The sequence below is a fragment of the Electrona antarctica genome (assembly GCF_951216825.1).
Source record: "Electrona antarctica genome assembly, chromosome: 6".
In the NCBI taxonomy this organism is placed as follows: Eukaryota; Metazoa; Chordata; class Actinopteri; order Myctophiformes; family Myctophidae; genus Electrona; species Electrona antarctica.
The window spans coordinates 38,321,071-38,340,944 of NC_136811.1; the positions used below are offsets into that span (position 1 = coordinate 38,321,071).

The 19,874-nt window shown below is 42.2% G+C and overlaps 1 protein-coding gene across 6 annotated transcripts in view; it reads left to right on the top strand.

Moving 5' to 3' along the window:
* Positions 1–12,568: 12,568 nt before the first annotated feature.
* The window catches only part of map7d1a (MAP7 domain containing 1a), a 56,832-nt gene continuing 49,526 nt past the window's right edge, over positions 12,569–19,874 (top strand). For 3 of the 6 annotated variants that reach the window (XM_079504187.1, XM_079504188.1, XM_079504190.1), the window contains exon 1: positions 12,580–12,975. In XM_079504187.1, the coding sequence (XP_079360313.1) occupies positions 12,909–12,975 (67 nt within the window). In that variant the 5' untranslated portion in view covers positions 12,580–12,908. Of the gene's footprint in view, positions 12,976–19,874 lie in introns of all 6 variants that reach the window. The other 3 variants (XM_079504185.1, XM_079504189.1, XM_079504186.1) reach the window with 2 other exon arrangements.

Consider the following 19,874-nt stretch of genomic DNA (forward strand, 5'->3'; position numbering starts at 1 on the left):
AGGTGTCCTTCTCGACACCAGGGTCTAAAGTTCTCAATGGACTAACCACTGAAGATGTGCTAGTTACAGCATTATTCAGACTATTACCATCTAGCTAACAATGGTCCCCAATCTAGCAGCTAGGTATTAGACTTCTGAACCGATTCATAATTGTGATTCCCACATTCAAGCGAGTGTGCACAAGTTCAGACTTGAGGCACAGTGATATTAATGAAACTGTTATAATGCAAAATCAGATTAAAAATAATCCTGCTGCATTGTACGATTATTTAGCCTGAAGTGATTCTGTGAATAGGAGCAAAGGGTGATGCATAAAGGTACATATTTCTACATCTCTCTGGATAAGATAGAACCACAAGGTAAACAGATGATTGTTGTCAGAAGAGATCATGTTTCTAATGTTATTCCTGGCCTTTGCTGTTTCAGCCTTACAGCCAAGAAGTGCTTTCTCTTTACTGAAGATAGACAGTCAGACCTAAGTTATACACACTGCTGTTGGCACGAAACACAGCCGGTACAAATAAGAACATAGAGATACAGCTAAGATTAGATCATTTAAAATATAAAACCTGAGGTAAAAAACAAAAACAGACCCCTCACGCATTAGAAGGGTGTGGGGGCATAGTTTTTTTTAGCATTATTGAGGACCAAACATGAAGATATGGTTGAAAGTGTTCCTTCAATGTCTGTCCCAGCCATCTGCACTTGGACCAATCGACTCTTTCCCTTTCCTTTCACTTTCTCTCCTATTTGTGTCTATTTCGCTACCTATCTGTATCTGCCTCTTTCTGTCTTTGCCTTTGCCTATCTGCCTCTTTCACAGAGACTTTTAAACTCCCTCACCCTTTCTCTCTCTCCCTCACTGGTCGTCTTGCAGTCTAGACATGCTCCTCTCTTAAATCATAATCGTCTGCAGTGTGTGGCAGCCCAGCTCTGCTGCTGCACTTCAGTGTACTCTGACAAACTGACATCCACTCATTTCTCTTCCCTGTGTTCTTAGATTTATAACTCACCTTTTGTTGTCAGGGCTTCTAAAGGGTAAACACAACCTCCCTCACCCCAAATAAAATGGAATAGGTCTCCCTCTGTGGTTATCATAGGCTTTGATTTACCATGCCAATTACCCAGAATGCTGAGCAAATCAAATTGTCGTATGCCAATAAATTGAGGCAAGCTTTGACTGCCAGCTGTGTCCTTGGATGCTGAGTAAGGTTTTAATCTGGCAACCTGTTTTCCCCAAACAACACTTTTCCCAAACTACACTACCTCTAAACCATGTTCTTCTGCCAGATTAGACCTACACTTGAAATGAAATGAAATGAAATCTATATTTACCCAGGGTATCTGGGCTAAGCTCAAGAACTTGTTTCCAGCCAGGCCCTGCTCATAGAACACATTTCATCGTAGTGGTTCAATGCCTTGTTCAAGGGCACTTCAGCGGTGGTAATTTTAACGTGTCAGACGGCTGATTCGAACTAGGAACCTTCCGGTATCAAGACCGCGCCGCTATCCGTTCGGCCACCGCTGCCACACTTCTCTTTCAAACACACACACACACATGCTTTAAATTATCTATTGTGGCAGCAAACTCATTTGACTGTTATTTAATTCAGGGGGCTTGTGAGTTGTTCAGAATGGACAACAGCCAATGTTACAGTGTCTGATGCTGTTGTAGAATGGTGAATATTGCATAGAACTGCTGAGCTGATTCATTCTGCTGAAGAGAGCACTTTTATATTATGCAGCAACAGACTGTTTGGTCTCAGAACTACTTTTATTCTGCTCCCATAGCCCAACATGTTTGCAGCCCACCCATAAGATGCGACAAATCTTAGTGTTTTGCCAATTATTTGGGGGTCCGCTTGCAATATCCCCACGGCCCACCAGTGGGCCACAGCCTATAGGTTGAGAATTGCTGGTCTAATTGCTAGCTGCTGTAGAAATATGTGGGCCAAAAGTAGTCTACATGCCAACCGACCCAAAGGCACCGCAAACTAAGTTCCGTTTTCATTGCCTTCAGCATTCCTCTTGTCATGCGTCCTTCCCTGTGCGTCCTCTCCCAGTGTTATATGTTAATCCTCTTCTCCATGTGCCGTCTGGAGGTGGAGCTGAACCAGTGACGGGCGAATAATGCGGAGCGCCGTCAGGCTGATTGTATCGGGGTCCTGGGGGGATTGAGAGGCCGTAGCGTTGGGAGGCCCGGCCAGCACTTTGGGGATTATTACTGAGCCCCAGGCAGCCCACACTCCTCTTCACTATCACTACATCAGTGGTGGAATTTAAAGTAACTAAGTACTGTATATACTTAAGTACAATTTTGAGGTGTTTTTATTTTACTTCCATTTTTAATTATTGTACTTCTACTCCACTACATCTCAAAGGCAAATATTTTTACTCCACTATAATTATTTGAAAACTTTAGTTACTAATTTGTAGATTTTGATTATTATTACAAAACCACTAAAGACAAATACTTTGGCAATTTGAAAATAGCCGTCGCTGTCGCTTTGCAACGAGTTGTGAGCTTGCAGATCTGCTATTTTCAAAGGATACATTTGAAAACTTGTGAAATGGGACCTTTTGCTCATGAATACTTTTACTTTTGGTACTTGAAGTATATTTTTGATGCCAATACTTTTGTACTTTAAGTACATTTTGAATACCGGACAGCCAAGTAACGAGTATTTCTACAATAGGTTGATACTTTTACTTAATAAGTAAAACATGTGAGTAGTACTTCCATCACTGCCCATAACCACATACAGCAATCACACCAGGGTACTGGGCATTCAGTGGATCCTCCTTATTACAAGCTCATCATTTTCTCTATGCAAGATGTGACTTAATTTGTCGAATTACCTCACTAATTTAGTTTTTTTTGTTGAAATGTAAATTTGATAATTATGCAGACTTGAAAGCATTGTTATTCTCTTGTGTGGTCTTACATGCATGTAGCCTACTACAGTACATCAAGTGGTTGTAAATTACCAGGTCATCAATATCAACTAAAACTCAATAACAAACTGTCTGAGGTGCCTCTTTCATTGATGTTTTAATGGTCTTTGTAGCACACTTTGAAGCAGAGCAAGCAATACTTCTCTCTCTCTCTCTCTCTCTCTCTCTCTCTCTCTCACACACACACACACACACACACACACACACACACACACACACACACACACACACACACACACACACACACACACACACACACACACACACACACACACACACACACTCATTATTTCCTTCCTAATGAGGTACCAAATGTCCTAAATTGGGAGCAACATTCTTTTGTACAAGACTCTAGGGCTTTCAGTGTCTGTGATGTGTAAAATTAAAATACCAACACATACTGTATGAGGAGGATACTATCACTCATATTTAGACAAAATTGATTAATAGCCTCTTGAACGCAAGATAGGTTGGTGACATATGACACAAACCTATGTTTGGATCTTTGTCTACCGGTATATATAGAGTGTGTGTGTGTGTGTGTGTGTGTGTGTGTGTGTGTGTGTGTGTGTGTGTGTGTGTGTGTGTGTGTGTGTGTGTGTGTGTGTGTGTGTGTGTGTGTGTGTGTGTGTGTGTGTGTGTGTGTGTGTGTGTGTGTGTGTGTGTGTGTGAAATGGAGAGCAAGATAAAGCTTCCCTAAGGCTTGACCTCTTAACCTTTTGCCCTTTGTTTATATCATATGAGCGTATCACTTTGACAGAGCCATCCACCCGTATGACATTAAATCAATACATTCTCTCACAGAATGGACTGAACTTTTTACTCCTTTATAGGTTTACTTTAGTCCGTCCTCTCTCCACAGGTGGATATTTATCTAGTTGTATAGCCTACTAGAAGTCAATGGCGATGATTTCACACAGATTATTTTACTGGGTGCATGCACGTTTGCTTCTGTGTTCATGTCTGTCTGAATCTGTCTGAATCTCATGCAGGCGGATCTTGAGGGCTTCCCCTCCTTTCAAATGGCATCAGAGGTCAGTGTGAACTCATGAAGGCACTCCCACTCTCTCATTCTCATTCATTTCTCCCCTCTGCCATTTTGCTTCTCTCCCCTGGCTCCCACTTTGGTTTGTCATGGAAATGAAAGCACTGGGAGAGGCTCTCATTGTTATGAAGTGATTGCAGGCAGAAATGGGTGTGTGTTAGTGGTTGTGTGTCGAGGCCTGGGGGGGGCGGGGGGTAGGGTGAGTGAGGAGTGTAGCGAAATGGCAATGCATATGGTCATATACAGTGAGTGCAATGGAGCAGAAGGGACGCAGACAGAGAGACTAACAGTAGAAAAGCTTGGGACCCCGCAGGCAGGCAGAGGGGAGCCCAGTCCTCACGTGTTCAAACAGAACAGCTCGTTTGTTTGGTTTTTTAGGCATCATTGCGTCATCGTCTGCCGGGCAGTTCTGTGACATTTTGCTGTGGCATCACATTCCTGGTGGATATTAAAGACAATGAAGATCTATATATATATATTGTGTGTGTGTGTGTGTGTGTGTGTGTGTGTGTGTGTGTGTGTGTGTGTGTGTGTGTGTGTGTGTGTGTGTGTGTGTGTGTGTGTGTGTGTGTGTGTGTGTGTGTGTGTGTGTGTGTGTGTGTGTGTGTGTGTGTGTGTAAAATATATCTAAGGAATTGATTTGAGTGATTTGATGTTAAATAGTGCATAAGATAAAGTAGCTATAATACTAGCTTTACGCCTGAAATATGATATTTTCCTTTGGCAAGCTATGGTACAAATTGCTCCATTGGTACACTCCCCCAAAATTGAATGAACACTTTCAATATATTATATTAATATGTATAATATGGAGATTTTACTGTGTAGCCTACTACAGTATGTACTGTGAATGCAGATGGGTCCTTACAGTTCTGAGCCCATATTTGTCCACTGAGAGTGAGATTAAACAGAGGAAGATTATCTGGCTCCTTCCACTGCACCCTAGAGAGAAAAACAAAGAGATGGAGAACTCTCCCACACTATCTCTCTGGCTGTGCTCACACACCCATTTGATCCAGCATGACATGTTATGTAGTGGCTTATTAAATCACTCTGAAGGAAACAAGAGACAACATGGTCATACATTAAGATTAATCTGTGGACCCAAATGGCCTTTGACCTTGCAAGCCTGATTTAGCAAACGAGAAATTATGTGGGTATAAGTGTAAATATTGTTATTTACAGGAGATAATAAACTACAAACTCAACATCCTATATTAATATTGGCTTAAAGGAGGACCGGCCGGGAGGCAGGCCCGCGGTCGTCACGCCCATGTCACCATGACTCAGACATAACCATATAAGGATTTGCCAATGCAGCTACGCCCAAATATGGCGTGTGACTGTGTTGTCTAATCTCAATGTGTCATCATGGCACCAGGTGCGACGTAGGTGTGAGGGCCATGTAGCGGCCTGAACCTCTAGTACTTAAAAGTACTTATATACAGTAACAGTGACAATTCGCAAAATGATATCATCACGCATTGCTGGGAAATGGTGGAGGAATACTCAAATCAAGAAATTCACTGGTAATCAATACTGACAACTCTATAACAACACAGTATTATGATGTCATTGTCTTACCATTTGTTACTGTTAACTTGACCAAATACAATCGATGGTCAAAGTGTAAAGGACATCAACATCATGCAAATTCATCATAGCCAAATGGCCTCATAACCGCCCTTCCTTAAGGCTACACCACCACACCCAGTTCGTAATAGACAGAGATAGCATACTCGCAGTCTATACATTGACAGGGCGTAGTATATTCCTCTAGGCGGGACATTCTGAACATTCCTACTATTGTTATTTCATTAAGGGCCGATGGCGACCCAGTCCATTCACAGCAGCTGACCTCTAGACTCATTGTGGCAGTGCTCCCTGAAAAAGAAATCACATGGGACAGGAGCCATACCAGCATACCCACACTACTAGACAGTACTCACACACACACACACACACACACACACACACACACACACACACACACACACACACACACACACACACACACACACACACACACACACACACACACACTTTTTAAGGCGCTTAATTTACCTGTGGCACTGGTAGCTCTCATGGGGTGAGCTGGTTTCAATGTTCTTTATTATTGCTTGTCTGTATCTTTTCCCCCATCGGGAGCGGGAGTGACACCTCCTTTTACATTACAAATCCCAAATGGGCTCAAAGAAAGAGGGAGCTCGGGCTGCAGAGAGCTTTCTGTCCTAGTGTGGCTCGCATTTCTGCTGCGGTGTATCAGTTGCTTCGAGGCCTCTGGTACGGGCTACTCTTCTCTATCTCTCTGTTAATCTTCCTTCAAGTGTATCCTGTGCTTTCCAGTTTCTTTGTTTGACACCCCCTGTTTTGTTGAACTTTTTACTGATACAATCACACCCTCTCAGTTGCAGTAACGTATGTATTGTACTAACCTATTCCCAAAGTTCTGCATTAACTCACTTCCTTGTCACTGAAAGCAATCTGTGTGTGTGTGTGTGTGTGTGTGTGTGTGTGTGTGTGTGTGTGTGTGTGTGTGTGTGTGTGTGTGTGTGTGTGTGTGTGTGTGTGTGTGTGTGTGTGTGTGTGTGTGTGTGCGCACGCGCACGCGTGTGACTGTGTGTGGGTGTGGGCATTTGTGTGCATGCGTGCATGCGTGCGTGCGTGCGTGTGCGCATGTAATGGGGAAGTATAGGCATATGAGGGTCTCTCCCTCTGTGTATTTCTGTGTACATTTGAGTGTGCGTGCGTGCGTGTCAGGTGGTGTTTGTGATGAGTGCAGCTGCAGCTTGTGAGGGAGTGGTAAGGGCGAGGTGGGGGTCCCCTGTCCTCTTGTGTACAGTTGCCTCTCACTTGTGGATAGCTAATGGAAATGACAGATTCACAGGTTGCCTGCATAATCGAGACCCATAGAAAATGAACCCTGCACAATAACGAGTCAGTAGTTATAGAATGCACTTGATTAAATCTGTCAACGGTTCTCCAGTGATGCAACATACAGTATACTGTACATCAAAGACACCGCTAGTAGAGACCCACCAGTATATGTTCCTCCTATCTGCCTCCTCCTTGGTTTGGTTTGAATGGCTCATTAGGGTTGTACGGCACAGTGCTGTTTCCAAATGAGTAGCCTACAGTACATGTCTACTGACTCGGCAGTTAAGCTGTTATTCCTGGGCCTTTCATTTTGCAGATTGCACAAGGAAATAAAGATGCTGGATGCCAGTTCTGTACCAAAATGTACCCTTAACATGAAAATATGACATGAATCATATTATGCCAGAATAGTACTCCATATGTAATTTACGGACAGTGTTGCCTGGCATGTTTAGTGTTTTCCCCACCCCTTTTCCTTTCCTTTGTCTTTTTTATGGTTTTATAAAGCTGCCATCGTCATTATTTACTTATTATTATCATCACTGCAAGATGTAACCTTGAAGTTTCATTACATTATATATATATATATTCACTGATTAAAAAGGTAAAAAGCCTTTTGTTTTAATGCCCCGCAACCACTCTTGGAATATGACCTACAGCTTAAACTAAAGATCTGTTCTCCCATAACACATGGCCACTTTACGTTTTTGATTGCAGATCTACCCACAAGTGTCTGCAACTGCTTTTGTATTATTATTATTATTATTATTAGTATTATTATTACCCTTATTATTATTATTATTATTATTATTATTATTATTATTATGTATTATTTCACACGATAGGGAAACGTTGTGTTTCATTATTGATGTGAAAATGTTGTACTATGGTGTATCTCGACGACATTGCAAATGAGGGCAACATCAACGTCTTTCGAGAATAAATAAAGGTTTAAATGAATCAATCAATTCATTTATAAGCCCCCAATTTCAGGCTACCGGGGTGGCGGAATGCAGGTCTCTCAGACGTTGCCAGCCGCAAATGGCAAGGTAAAAAGACTAGTTAAGGTCCAAGGGGGGGGGACACGTGACCTTGGCAGGGGACAAGTCCCCTGCGTCCCCCCATGATTGCCTGTGAATACTGGTAAGTCTGTCACTTGACTTCCACTATTAAATGTTGATAACTGCATGACACTCCACCCCAGCGACGATGTGTTCACACCACTGATGTCAGACAAGCTATAGGCGAGCGATACCGATGTATCAAAAGACACACACAAGCAGACTATGGAACAGGTTCCACCTGAAATGAAATGAAATGAGGGCATATTTACCCAGGGTATCTGGGCTAAGCTCAAGAACTTGTTTCCAGCCAGGCCCTGCTCATAGAACACATTTCATCGTAGTGGTTGATGCCTTGTTCAAGGGCATTTCAGCGGTGGTAATTTTTAACGTGTCGGACGGCTGGTTCGAACTCGGAACCTTCCGGTATCTAGACCGCGCCGCTATCCGTTCGGCCACCGCTGCCAACCATCAGGCTGTTGAACAAGTGTTGAGCCTTGTTGTCAGTCCTTGTTGTCTACCCCAATGATCTAATCGTACTCCTGATCTTCTCGATAAGGTGAGGGCTTTGCATCATGCACTGAGCATGTAACAAGCTTACTGTCATCAAGGTTATATATTGGACCGGCATACTGTATGTCATATGTTGTACCTGCCAGAAAGGGGTGTGTGTGTGTGTGTGTGTGTGTAGTGTGTGTGTGTGTAGTGTGTGTGTGTGTGTGTGTGTGTGTGTGTGTGTGTGTGTGTGTGTGTGTGTGTGTGTGTGTGTGTGTGTGTGTGTGTGTGTGTGTGTGTGTGTGTGTGTGTGTGTGTGTGTGTGTGTGTGTGTGTGCGCGCGCGCGCATGTGTGCATGTGTTAACTTGTGCACACAGCAGTTCATGTGTTTGAGAGGCTTAGCCCAGAAAACAAGCGGATATTTGAAGGAGAGATGAAAGGAGGTGGGAGTGGAGTGAATTCACAAAACATATATAAATAGGTACATCTGCAAGATCCTTGAAAAACCTTTATTTCAGGAGTGCACATTGTGCTTTGATGTGTAATGGATGGTTTCATGAACTTTTCATCTGCACTCTGCAAAATGCGGTTCTATCAAGCATGTAGCGGTTGTCTTGCAAAATACATACTCATATTGCTTGGAATTTATACAATGACAGCCCAGTAAGAGTGTGAAGATTTAGATTTACCCGAGCATTCGTCCCGAGTTACCTAGGTATTTGTTGTTGCTCATTATCCAACCAAGGCCTGGCATATCAGTCCAAGTCTGATGCAGCTGTGCTTGAGGATGGATACTGAGGGCAACACAACCATGAATAAGCAGTTTAATATTACCATCAACTTGGAACTGCTCCTGTGAATGAACCTTTTTTTTCCTCTGCGATGGAGGGAGTTCAGCCATTCTTTGAACTGTCAAAGGTCACTGTTTTCCACTCTGTGTTTTGGTTCCTTCACCAGAGGGAGTGCAACAAACCATGTGCAACCCAGATTTGGCACAAACAAACTACATTCTTTCCGCTCCTATGCCACAAAAATGTGGAACAGTCATTAAGACATGCGAATCCCTTGACTCCTTCAAAACCGCTCTCAAAGGGCACCTACGGACGGCTGCAATTCGAAACTGGCCCCGTAGAATCTGAATCACTGTATATGTTTCTTTTACCTTTTTTACCTCCTTTATGATGAATTCCTGTTCTGTTCTTTGGCTATATAGATGTGTCTATTTGTACGTCTCTAAATGTTTTGATGATTTGAACATGGTGGACCCTCTTGTAAACAAGTAAATGCTTTATTGGGTCGTCCACTCACAGTTAACAGCTTGAAATGTACTGTAATTCTGCAAACTGTTAATAAATATCTCAATCAATCAATCAATCAATCATAGCAGCATCCATATAAACAGCCAGTCTCCACAGCTGTGAATTTTAATAAACCACCTGCAGCAACCGTGCTTGGCAGCCAAGTGTCATCAATGTTTATACAATTTAGGCATTTAGCGGATGCTCTTAACCAGAGGTACCAAGTGCCAAGAAAACAATTAACTTCTACAAATTGCATGATGCTATGTCACACACTGTAAATAGCTGACCTACAGGCCCACAACACGTCACAGCGTGATGTGTGGTAAGCTTGTAGGCCTGCTATTTTTATGTGAGACATGTACCTGCATGCAGTTCACCCCCAGCAGTATAGAACATAGGCTATTTCGGCCCACACTCCCACAGGCTTTCCTCGCCGTGAAAAACACCTGCATGCAAGCCTGACTGCGACACTTGAGCTTGTGCTGATTACACGGATGCTAGGCTCACGCACTTGAAGATCTTTTTCCACAAAAAGTTTTTCCTTGCAAAATACATGGCCTGGTTTGGACCAGGTTTAAGCCTGCACGCGTATAATAAATGTGTGGGGACGCTTTTTTTTTTGTTCAGTGCGTTAGGAATAATACTGCCTTAGGTTACACTGATTGGCCACTTACTGTCTTATCACTAGAGGGCTGATACAGCATCTGACCAATTATGATGCATGGCCTTAGTTATTACCCTCTCAATTCCTATAATATTACATTATTAATGTGAGATATGTTTTTGGAAAGCTAGATGTAAAGAAATGTATTTAAGTTTCAACCAGAGATTGCAAGATCTTGAACAACGAATGCAATGCTACTCTCCTCATAATTTCACAATATTCTATATTTCTCAATCCCACTGCCCTTTCTGATCTGTTATATGCAGAATAGAATAATTAAATCATGTCAGAATGTATAATATGCCTGAATATATATATATATATATATATATATATATTGTATTGCAATTACTTATCTCACAATTGTGTGCTGCCAAAATTATTATCATCATTGTTTTAAAACCTTCTTGTCAAAAATACATTTTGTGGTTAATGGTAAATAATAATAATAATAATAATAATAATAAATAATCTAAAATTCTGTCAATAATATACTCATTCTCAGCTTTTGTATTCACATGCAATCAACTGCTCCAACCTCCCTCCCACCCCTCCCTCTTATCCCCTCTCTTTTCAGACACACACACACACACACACACACACACACACACACACACACACACACACACACACACACACACACACACACACACACACACACACACACACACACACACACACACACACACTCTCTTGAGGGGTCCCCAACCCCCATGTTCTTCAGCCACCACTTTTCCATTCCAGTTGCAGTGACAGGTGGCTCTTGGGGTTTTTGCTAACAGGACTCAACAGCTGCACAAAAGAACCCAACTGGGGTCTTTTTGGGGGGACGGGATGTCCCTTCTCAAGCGTGCCGATTAGCCCCCGCCCCCTCTCCTCCTAGCAGATGCTGTCGGAGATCCACAGGTGGTAGATGGTATATCACTTGCAGTTCAAATATTATGTCACTTTAAGTATAATAATACATTTTATTTGTGACACACTTTATATTTGACTCAAATCTCAGTACAATGAACAACTTTGCTGTGTGTGTCTCTCCATTTTCTTCTTTCTTCTTCCTTCTTTTACATCGAAGCCTTGTAACTCACTTCATGACATTTGGAATAATAACTTTATCCCAACTCTATAAACAGTTAATTAATACAATCTGGTACATCAGTGAAACCAATGCTGAAACACAGGTGAAAACAGGCTGACAGGAAACCACATACAGTAGTTTTCTATAGCTTGCAATTACATGCATACAAACTGTAATTTCAGATCATTATTTACCCAAAAAAAGAGCTGTCATAGGCCATAAGTAGTAAGTACCCAGTACCAGTGTACCACCATCCTGCACACCTTTTAGTCCTATAAACAGCCATGTGTGTTTAGACATTTTGATTAAAAGAGATGATGCTGGGCCGCGGTCGAGCGGTCCAGGCACTTCGGCTGGTAATACAGTCTGACGGCGTGTCGCGAGTTCGAGTCCCGATCCTGACGACCTTTGCCGCATGTCTTCCCCCCCATCTCTCTCCCCCCTTGCTGTCATAATACTGTAAAAATCTATCAATAAAGGCAAAAAAAGCCAAACTCTAAAAATATCAAAAAGAGATGATGCTGCTTTCTCGCATGCATTGTCCAAGGTTTGGGGTTTCTTTATTGCATCTATCTGTCTGTCTGTCTGTCTGTCTGTCTGTCTGTCTGTCTGTCTACTAGTGTCTAGTCAAAAACTTTAGACTACACTCATGTGAACTGTGAAATGAGCATTGTATTTTTCAAGGCGAATGGACCAAATGGTGGTTATTTTATTGGGTGGGTGAATATTAATACTTCATATCTTATACATTTTTCATGTAGCTGTGAGCTGCTGTCAAATATACAGCCTGACGGAATGTATGGCTACACATGACACCACCACATGAAACATAAATATTATGATCAGAGAGAGGATAGTCCACAATAACAGTAACATCACCCCCGTGCCCTGTAATGGTACAGTCCGATTCAGAGGCCGGCGAGGGACCATACGTGAGCGTAGCGCGCCGCCCGGTGCCGCGCTCCGAAAACAGCCGATCTACAAGCTCACACAGCGCCGCAAGAGTGGCTCAGTGTGAGCTTGTAGATCGGCTATTTTCGGGCGCGCGACGACGATGCAGGCGTTCAGCATCAGCTGTTGTGTGTGCCCGAGTGTAAGTTCATCCACTCAGTCACTCACAGTCACTCCTCCCCCACGATTCCCCAAATTCCCTCTCACACCATTCTCCCGACTTCTTTCAGCAACAACGGGCGGGTTCGTTCACTAGTAGTACCGGTTGTTTAAATTGTCTTTTTTTTAATAGGGGGTCATTTTTTAATTTGTCGTCGATTTTTGTAGACGTCCACTCCACGGTGACTTTGCAGTGGGACGGGTGGTGCGTTTGGAGTGGACCACACAGGTCAGCGGTCGGAGGAGCGAGAAGTTTTCCCCTCCTGCCTGAGGAATGAGAGGACTGTCGCCCAGTAGAACCGCATGATTGAATGAGCAACAATGGAAAGCAATAATAAGGATATCATCGGTACTGGCGTGGAAGACAAGGCTGGACCCGAAGCAACATGTAAGTCTTTTGATCAATTGATTTACAACCAGCATTACTTGAAGACCTGTCGTTATAAGTTATTGTTCGAGTCGCTGTCTTTAGTGTAAACTTATGACCTTTTTTCATGTAAGCATTGCAAAATGCAACCATTTAACATAATTACTATCTCTAGTAATTCAAATTTAGTGGATGGGTTTCATAAGCAATGTTGCAATCCAAGTTTTTTCCACAGTGGGCAAAATATTACCATTTCGGGTTATTAGAAGCGTTATCTGTGTGCAGGGGCTGATTTGAGTTTTGCCAAAACACGAATAGATAGATCATTGAAGAGGTGCGATTATTGTTCCATAGAAGCAGTCGTAGACGTTTAACCAGATGTTGTCCATAAGCTCTTTCATCATCCACTGGGTCAAATTTTAATCCACATGACAAAGACGACTTGTCAATATTTGCAGCCTTCGCATGACAATGCCATTGACAATTATACGAGTTGATTACTGCCTATTGTTGCCTGCTACACGGTTCTCATTTGTGTCGGAGAATGAACCATTAGGATGGTGATAAAACACACATCGCTAGGTGAGGTAATCTGATTGATCCCATCCCCCTCATCATGGTTAACCTATGATGACTAACGTTATGCATTCATTCACACCAGCGGTCTTCCCCACCGTTTCCTGTACATGCGTCAAACGAGTGATGCATGATCCACCCCAACCTGTTTCCCAAATGCATAGACAGATTTTCCTATCCACAGGTGCCATTATTGGCTTCTTGAAACTGGTGCAGAGATGCACCAGTGGCAGTGAAACGAGACGCTCATAACTGGGCATGCATCAAGGGAAATTCACATGCATTTGCAAACTGCATGTGTGATCATACTAGCATCTTCAATTCTTCATCTTGGAACCCAATGATGATTTCAAGCCTGCAGTGCTCATTGAAATGATGAAATCCATGATATTTTAGTAGAGATGGTCTCCATAGGACTATAGGAGACATTTTCTTATTTATGATAATTTTGAAGAGATGGTCCCCATAGAGAAAAAGGAATTTACGTATGATAATTGTATAGAGATGGTCTCCATCTACCTGTGAGAATAATGATGATTTGTATGGTGGTTCACCTGCATGTATGTACGGTAAGCTGCTCTGCTAGACAGACATGTTTGAACATCTATGCCTCCCTACCATTGTGCATTGATACACACTGTCCGGTACTGGAAATAGAAGGACGGCAACGCGACGGTCTCACACAATGTGATGTCCTCTCTTGGGGACAACAGAAAACTTCCTTCCTGCTGACGGGGGGGTTTAGGGGTGGGCTGCTGGCTCCATGTCAAAGGGGAGGACAACAGAGCTCCTCCCGACCCTATAGTTATGGGAACATTGTTCAGTGAGACTGATTTAAATCTGCTCTCTACTGTATGAAGCAGCTGTGTGTGTGTGTGTGTGTGTGTGTGTACACACTGTCATGGTCATGGGTCTATGAGCCAGGTGTCATCATCTCATGGTCTATGACTCATGACAGAAGTACTATTCTAAGGAATCTTGTTCGTCTTGTTTGAACTTTGAAGTATGTCTGTCACTTAGTAAATATGTTTTTACAGCTGACTATGATGACATGGTGGTAACCAGTGCTAAAAATAATGGGGAAAAAAGACTTTGCAACCAGACCTCGACAAAGGATGCCACAATCAATCTCTGTTGCATAACATGAGCAAGTTGAGTGACATTATTGTCTATGTTGATGTCACTGTGCCCTTACATGCAGGTTTTTCTTTTCTTTACTGTATGTAATGTCTCTGAACAAAATTACAGAAAAAATGTCATGTGAAGTGAAGGCTTTATAGCTCTGCAGTTAACAACTGCAAAGGAACTTACTTTATGGCCCATTTCCTACTCCATTGTGTCCCTCCTTGCTGTCCATGGCTGCTGAAATACATACAAGTTTGAGATATAAGTTAGATGTGACTGTCAATATTAATTATATAATCTCCCAAATGCACACCTTATTTACCTTACCTGTTAGGCCACCAACCATCGTTGGTGACAAAGCTCCGCCTCCATTTAGTTGTTTTCTGGAAATATATATATATATATATATATATAATATATCATCATCAGTTTTTATGTCTGGAGACTCCCATCCAGGAGACACTGCATAAAAAAGCAGTAGGTATGAACCTGAGATTAGACATAAGGTGCAAAGACAGGCAATGCATCAGTGGCTCCACATAGCAGCAGCTAGCAGGTGTACAGGTTAGTCTAGATAAGGCGCACAAAGTAGCAGCACAACGGACAGTCCACATGAGAAGAAGGTAGTCCACATAAGGCAGAAACTTCACAGGTAAAAAGCAAGTTTTAATTCTCTTTGCTTTCTCATGCATATTATATTACAAATGAAAGTTATGAAACTGTTGTGCTATATCGTGGCACTAGGAGGGCTTCAGAATTCTCTCGGTGGTAATATCTCACCGTTTACAGTAGCATGATGTTGAGTGTAGTCAGACATGCAAACTTGTCTCCTTTCGTAAAAATTTGCTATTTTGAATCTAAAATCAGTCAAGGGACAGGACATATACTGTTAGACCCCTGTCAGGCCTTGCTCCTGCTCTGGAATCCTTCTCACCTTTTTTTTCGCCACTACCTAGTTTGCATGCTTGCATTTATTGTTTAAATGTAAAACTAAATTTCAAATTCCTTTTTTTTTCTTTTTTTAAAAAATCTTTTTGTCAGTTTTGTGCCTTTTTATTGATAGTACATATAGAGAGACAGGAAACAGGGAGAGAGAGATAAGGGGTGACACGCAGAAAAGGTAGTCGGGCTCGGAAATCGAACCCACAACACACTGTCAGGCTTTAGAGCCTATATGTGGTATGCGCCTTAACCGCTAGGCCAGCGGTGCCCCGATTTAATAATTTCTTCCATTTCAAAACATTTAAGCACCTACCTCACCAATTGTACTTTTCTGTGGTTCTGGTTCACATAGAACTACTGTACAAAACAGAGTCGAACCAGAGGCCCTTAGAGTGGAGCTGAAGAAAGTCTGGCTGGGCATTGTGGAATTCTGCCCCGTCAGGACTTTTGAAGACCATGTTCTAATCCTCCTTTTCTTTAAATTTGCATTCAGGCATTCTCCTCTCTGAGCTCTCCGTTCCGCTACTCATCCTGTGTGTGTCCTTGCTGTCGGGACTCTACTCTTTCATCTGCTCTGTTAACCTGATAATCTGAGGCCAGCTCAGATGAATAAAGTATAATTTTGCCTGTATGGATGGCCATTTGTCTGGCAAAACTCTCAGTGAAATATAGTTGGTAAGGTAAGCTGTCTAAAATGAAGGATGCAATGGAACATATTGGCTATAGGTTACACAGTGAAAGGCCTTTGTACAATCAGCATTAAATTAACACCATGGACCTAGCTGTAGTGTATACTGTATAGGCTATTCCCTTCTCAAGATTCTTTCAGTGTGACCTGAACAGGATGAATACAAGTGAATATGACAGGTGACTGGTTAATGTCACAGTTGGTAAGGTAGTGTTTACACATGCATGGGTTTGGTCTATACATATTGTCTTGAGTAAATGTCACTTGCATTGCTCCATCTTCAGTGTTTCATTAGCCTCTTGTCTTGTAGTGAAGCTATGCTTCAAAACGCATCTTACTTTGTTGAATATCATAAGCTTTGTTGATGCAACAGAATTCTTACCTGACTGTTTATGCTTAATGGCATTGTTTCATAGTGTTACCTAAAGTAAGCTATTAAAGTCATTATATTAATTGAAATGCAAGCTTTGTAGCTGTAACACGCATTAAATCTATAGTTATCGATCCATAATTATTTTCTTTATGCTGTTATCAGGCCGTGCATGATCCTAAGTGTCTTTAGTAAGCCAATGCAAGCTGCTTCACCCTGGCTTGTGCAGGCATAGACACATTGAGCATTTAAGAGCTTAAGCAGACTGACGGGTCGTCTTCTATTTTGTAACACGGGGAGAAACCACCAGCCCAGACTGCCAAGCATGCAGTGAATGGGATCAGCCAGCTACTCTTGAGCCCCTGGAGCTCTCGCATAATTGTTGGAAATGTGCACTGGTGTACCCCTTTTTTGGGGGACAAAGTTGCATGGTGTCTTTACAAATTGGTAGTGGGCAGAAACTCAGAGTCCTCCTCGATTCATTGGCTTATTACAGGCACAGTTGTCTACTCGGCTGTAGAAAACAATGTTTTGTGTAGCATGTATTATTATATTATCTATCTATGGTGTGATTCAAGGCTTATTGGGTTCGGCATGAAATATGAACTTGAGTGGTTGAGTAGGCTGAATTTAAATACAGTATTCCCATGCCTGCTTTCAAGATCAAAGCAGCTGCCCCAGAAATGTACACTTCCTGTGTGCTGAGCGTGCAGCAGTACAAAATAGGTACATTTATAAAGTGCAAAATTAATTTCACTGCAAATGTACTGAAGAAAGAGTGAGGCAGGAAAGTGATTATTTAAAAATAAAATCAATCATTTCCCCTCAACTGTGCTTAGTCTCAATGTTCAGGTTGATTTTCTTTTGGCACACAATAGTATTATTTATATTCATTACTTTACTACACATGATGCAGAGAGAATACCTCCTACATCTAGGCCGCATGCCTTAAGCATGTTAATCCTTTTAGAAGAATTTGGGAATTGCATGCTTGACCAAAGGGATTATTAGACAATTCCCAAATCCTCCAAAAAATATTAGAATAGGCCTAATAGCAATACTGTAACTGGAGATATTAATACTTTGCCACCCCCTTTTTCAAAATGCAATTATAGTGTGCAGACTGCAGATTAAGCTACTATACTACAGATGCTTGTATTTTGTGACTGTTGTTTAATTATTAGCTCATGCTAATGAAATGTGATGATTCTCATTTGCCTCATGTTCAGAGATGTTCAAAGCCCACATGCAGCACATTATTATCGTGGGAAGTGAGTTGGACAGGAAATAAAAGTGGGAAAGATATAAGTCAATTCACACAAGTGACAGAAGTCATGCCAGCAACGCTGTGTTGTTTGAAGACTAGACTATGCTGTTGAGACTGCAGTGTTCTTGCGGTAGTAACAATGAGTGGGTGGGAATTCTTTATTGTGGCATAGGGGGGCCTTGTGCTGTGCCTGTATACAGTATGTGCAGCCTCCTGTGTGTGGGTGTGTGTGGACAATGCTCATGTGTATGGGCCAGGGAGAGAGTTTATTTTTTTACTCTTATCTTCCTCTCAGTGGAAGAGATTAAAGGACAGTACCGGTATCAATACAGACCATTGTCTATTCACAACTTTGGTATCCTGGGGTCCACCTATGCTTTCTATGGCATAGGCAGCTCCCGGCAGTATCCGCCGGGAGAATCTAGACGCAGCTGCGTGACATGAGACTAATTAATTAGAGCGACAGATAAAGAGGAGTGTGTGTGTGTGTGTGTGTGTGTGTGTGTGTGTGTGTGTGTGTGTGTGTGTGTGTGTGTGTGTGTGTGTGTGTGTGTGTGTGTGTGTGTGTGTGTGTGTGTGTGTGTGTGTGTGTGTGTGTGTGTGTGTGTGTGTGTGTGTGTGTGTGTGTGTGTGTGTGTGTGTGTGTGTGTGTGTGTGTGTGTGTGTGTGTGTGTGTGTGTGTGTGTGTGTCAATTTAACAAAGGTGCAGACGATCAGAAATCTGCAGAGCCAGAGAGTGATCGACGTTTGTGCTACTCTATGCCGAATTGAAGTGGACTCGGTCCCAGACTTTTTTTTTCTCCCTGGAAATAAAAACCTCTGGGTTTCCGAGGCTACAACTTTGGCAATATATTGTGCATACTGCATTAGATGTGTAAATCTCATCCTGCATGCTGATACTGTTGACTTGTGTAGCTGTAGCTCAAATGCCATTAGTAATATGCTGTTGTCTGGACATGATAATCACGTCCTTAGTCGTGATTCAAGGTGATGGTCCACTGCAGTGGAAACACAAAATTCGTAACCATTCACACAACTCTGTCACAGAACAGACTTGTTTGGCCTCAGAACTGTTGTGGGCTATTGGAAGCCTTGCTAGGAGTGAGGATGACGTCAACAGTACCCAGCTGCTGTAAATCACTTATCTCTCACTAGGGGAACAGAGGATGCTCTCCAGTCTCCGTCTCCAGTACTCTGGAAATACAAATAGTGGGAAAAGCCTGTCCCAACGAGCACTCAAAAGCAGTCTGTCTGCAGTAATTTCCCTGGTTCAATAGCTGCAGAGGAGTTGAACACTATGTGAGCCATTTGTTTTTGAGGGTTGCTAGCCCCTCCTATATTCAGCTATTAGTGTAGATGTCCATCTTACACAAACATTAAATTCCTATTGACAATGAATGGATAATTTATGTCATTGTGTCTGAGCAAATCGACATGTTACGTCATGATGATGTACGATGATAAGATCACTTCACACGGGTCTGATCTTTTGTTAACATGTGACGCACCCTCCAACACACAGTGAATTTTGTTTATACAGAAACATTTCTTATATTTGGATCTCTCAAGACAGGAGTGTGGGGGGGGGTCCAGCTATTCATTAATTTAATCATGCGTAAGTTTATCAGTTCATCAATCTACGAATTCATCATATTGTCAGTTTGTTATGATGAATATTTCCTATACTGTTGATAATGTTCCCGAGCAATGTATAGTCTGATAACATGCCCTTGAACTTGCTGGCCTTTGAAATTGTGTATTTGTGACATACCCTGCCTATTATACACAGGGCAAAGATTACCAGTCTGACCTGTCAGACTCTGGCATACCTGTCAGACGGTAGACCCCAGTGATAATTATATAAGTATATAATAATATATTCATGGTCACCAAAGTGATGGAATATGCCTTTGATAGGGTAGGGTGCTCGGGTGGAGCATGGGCACAACTTG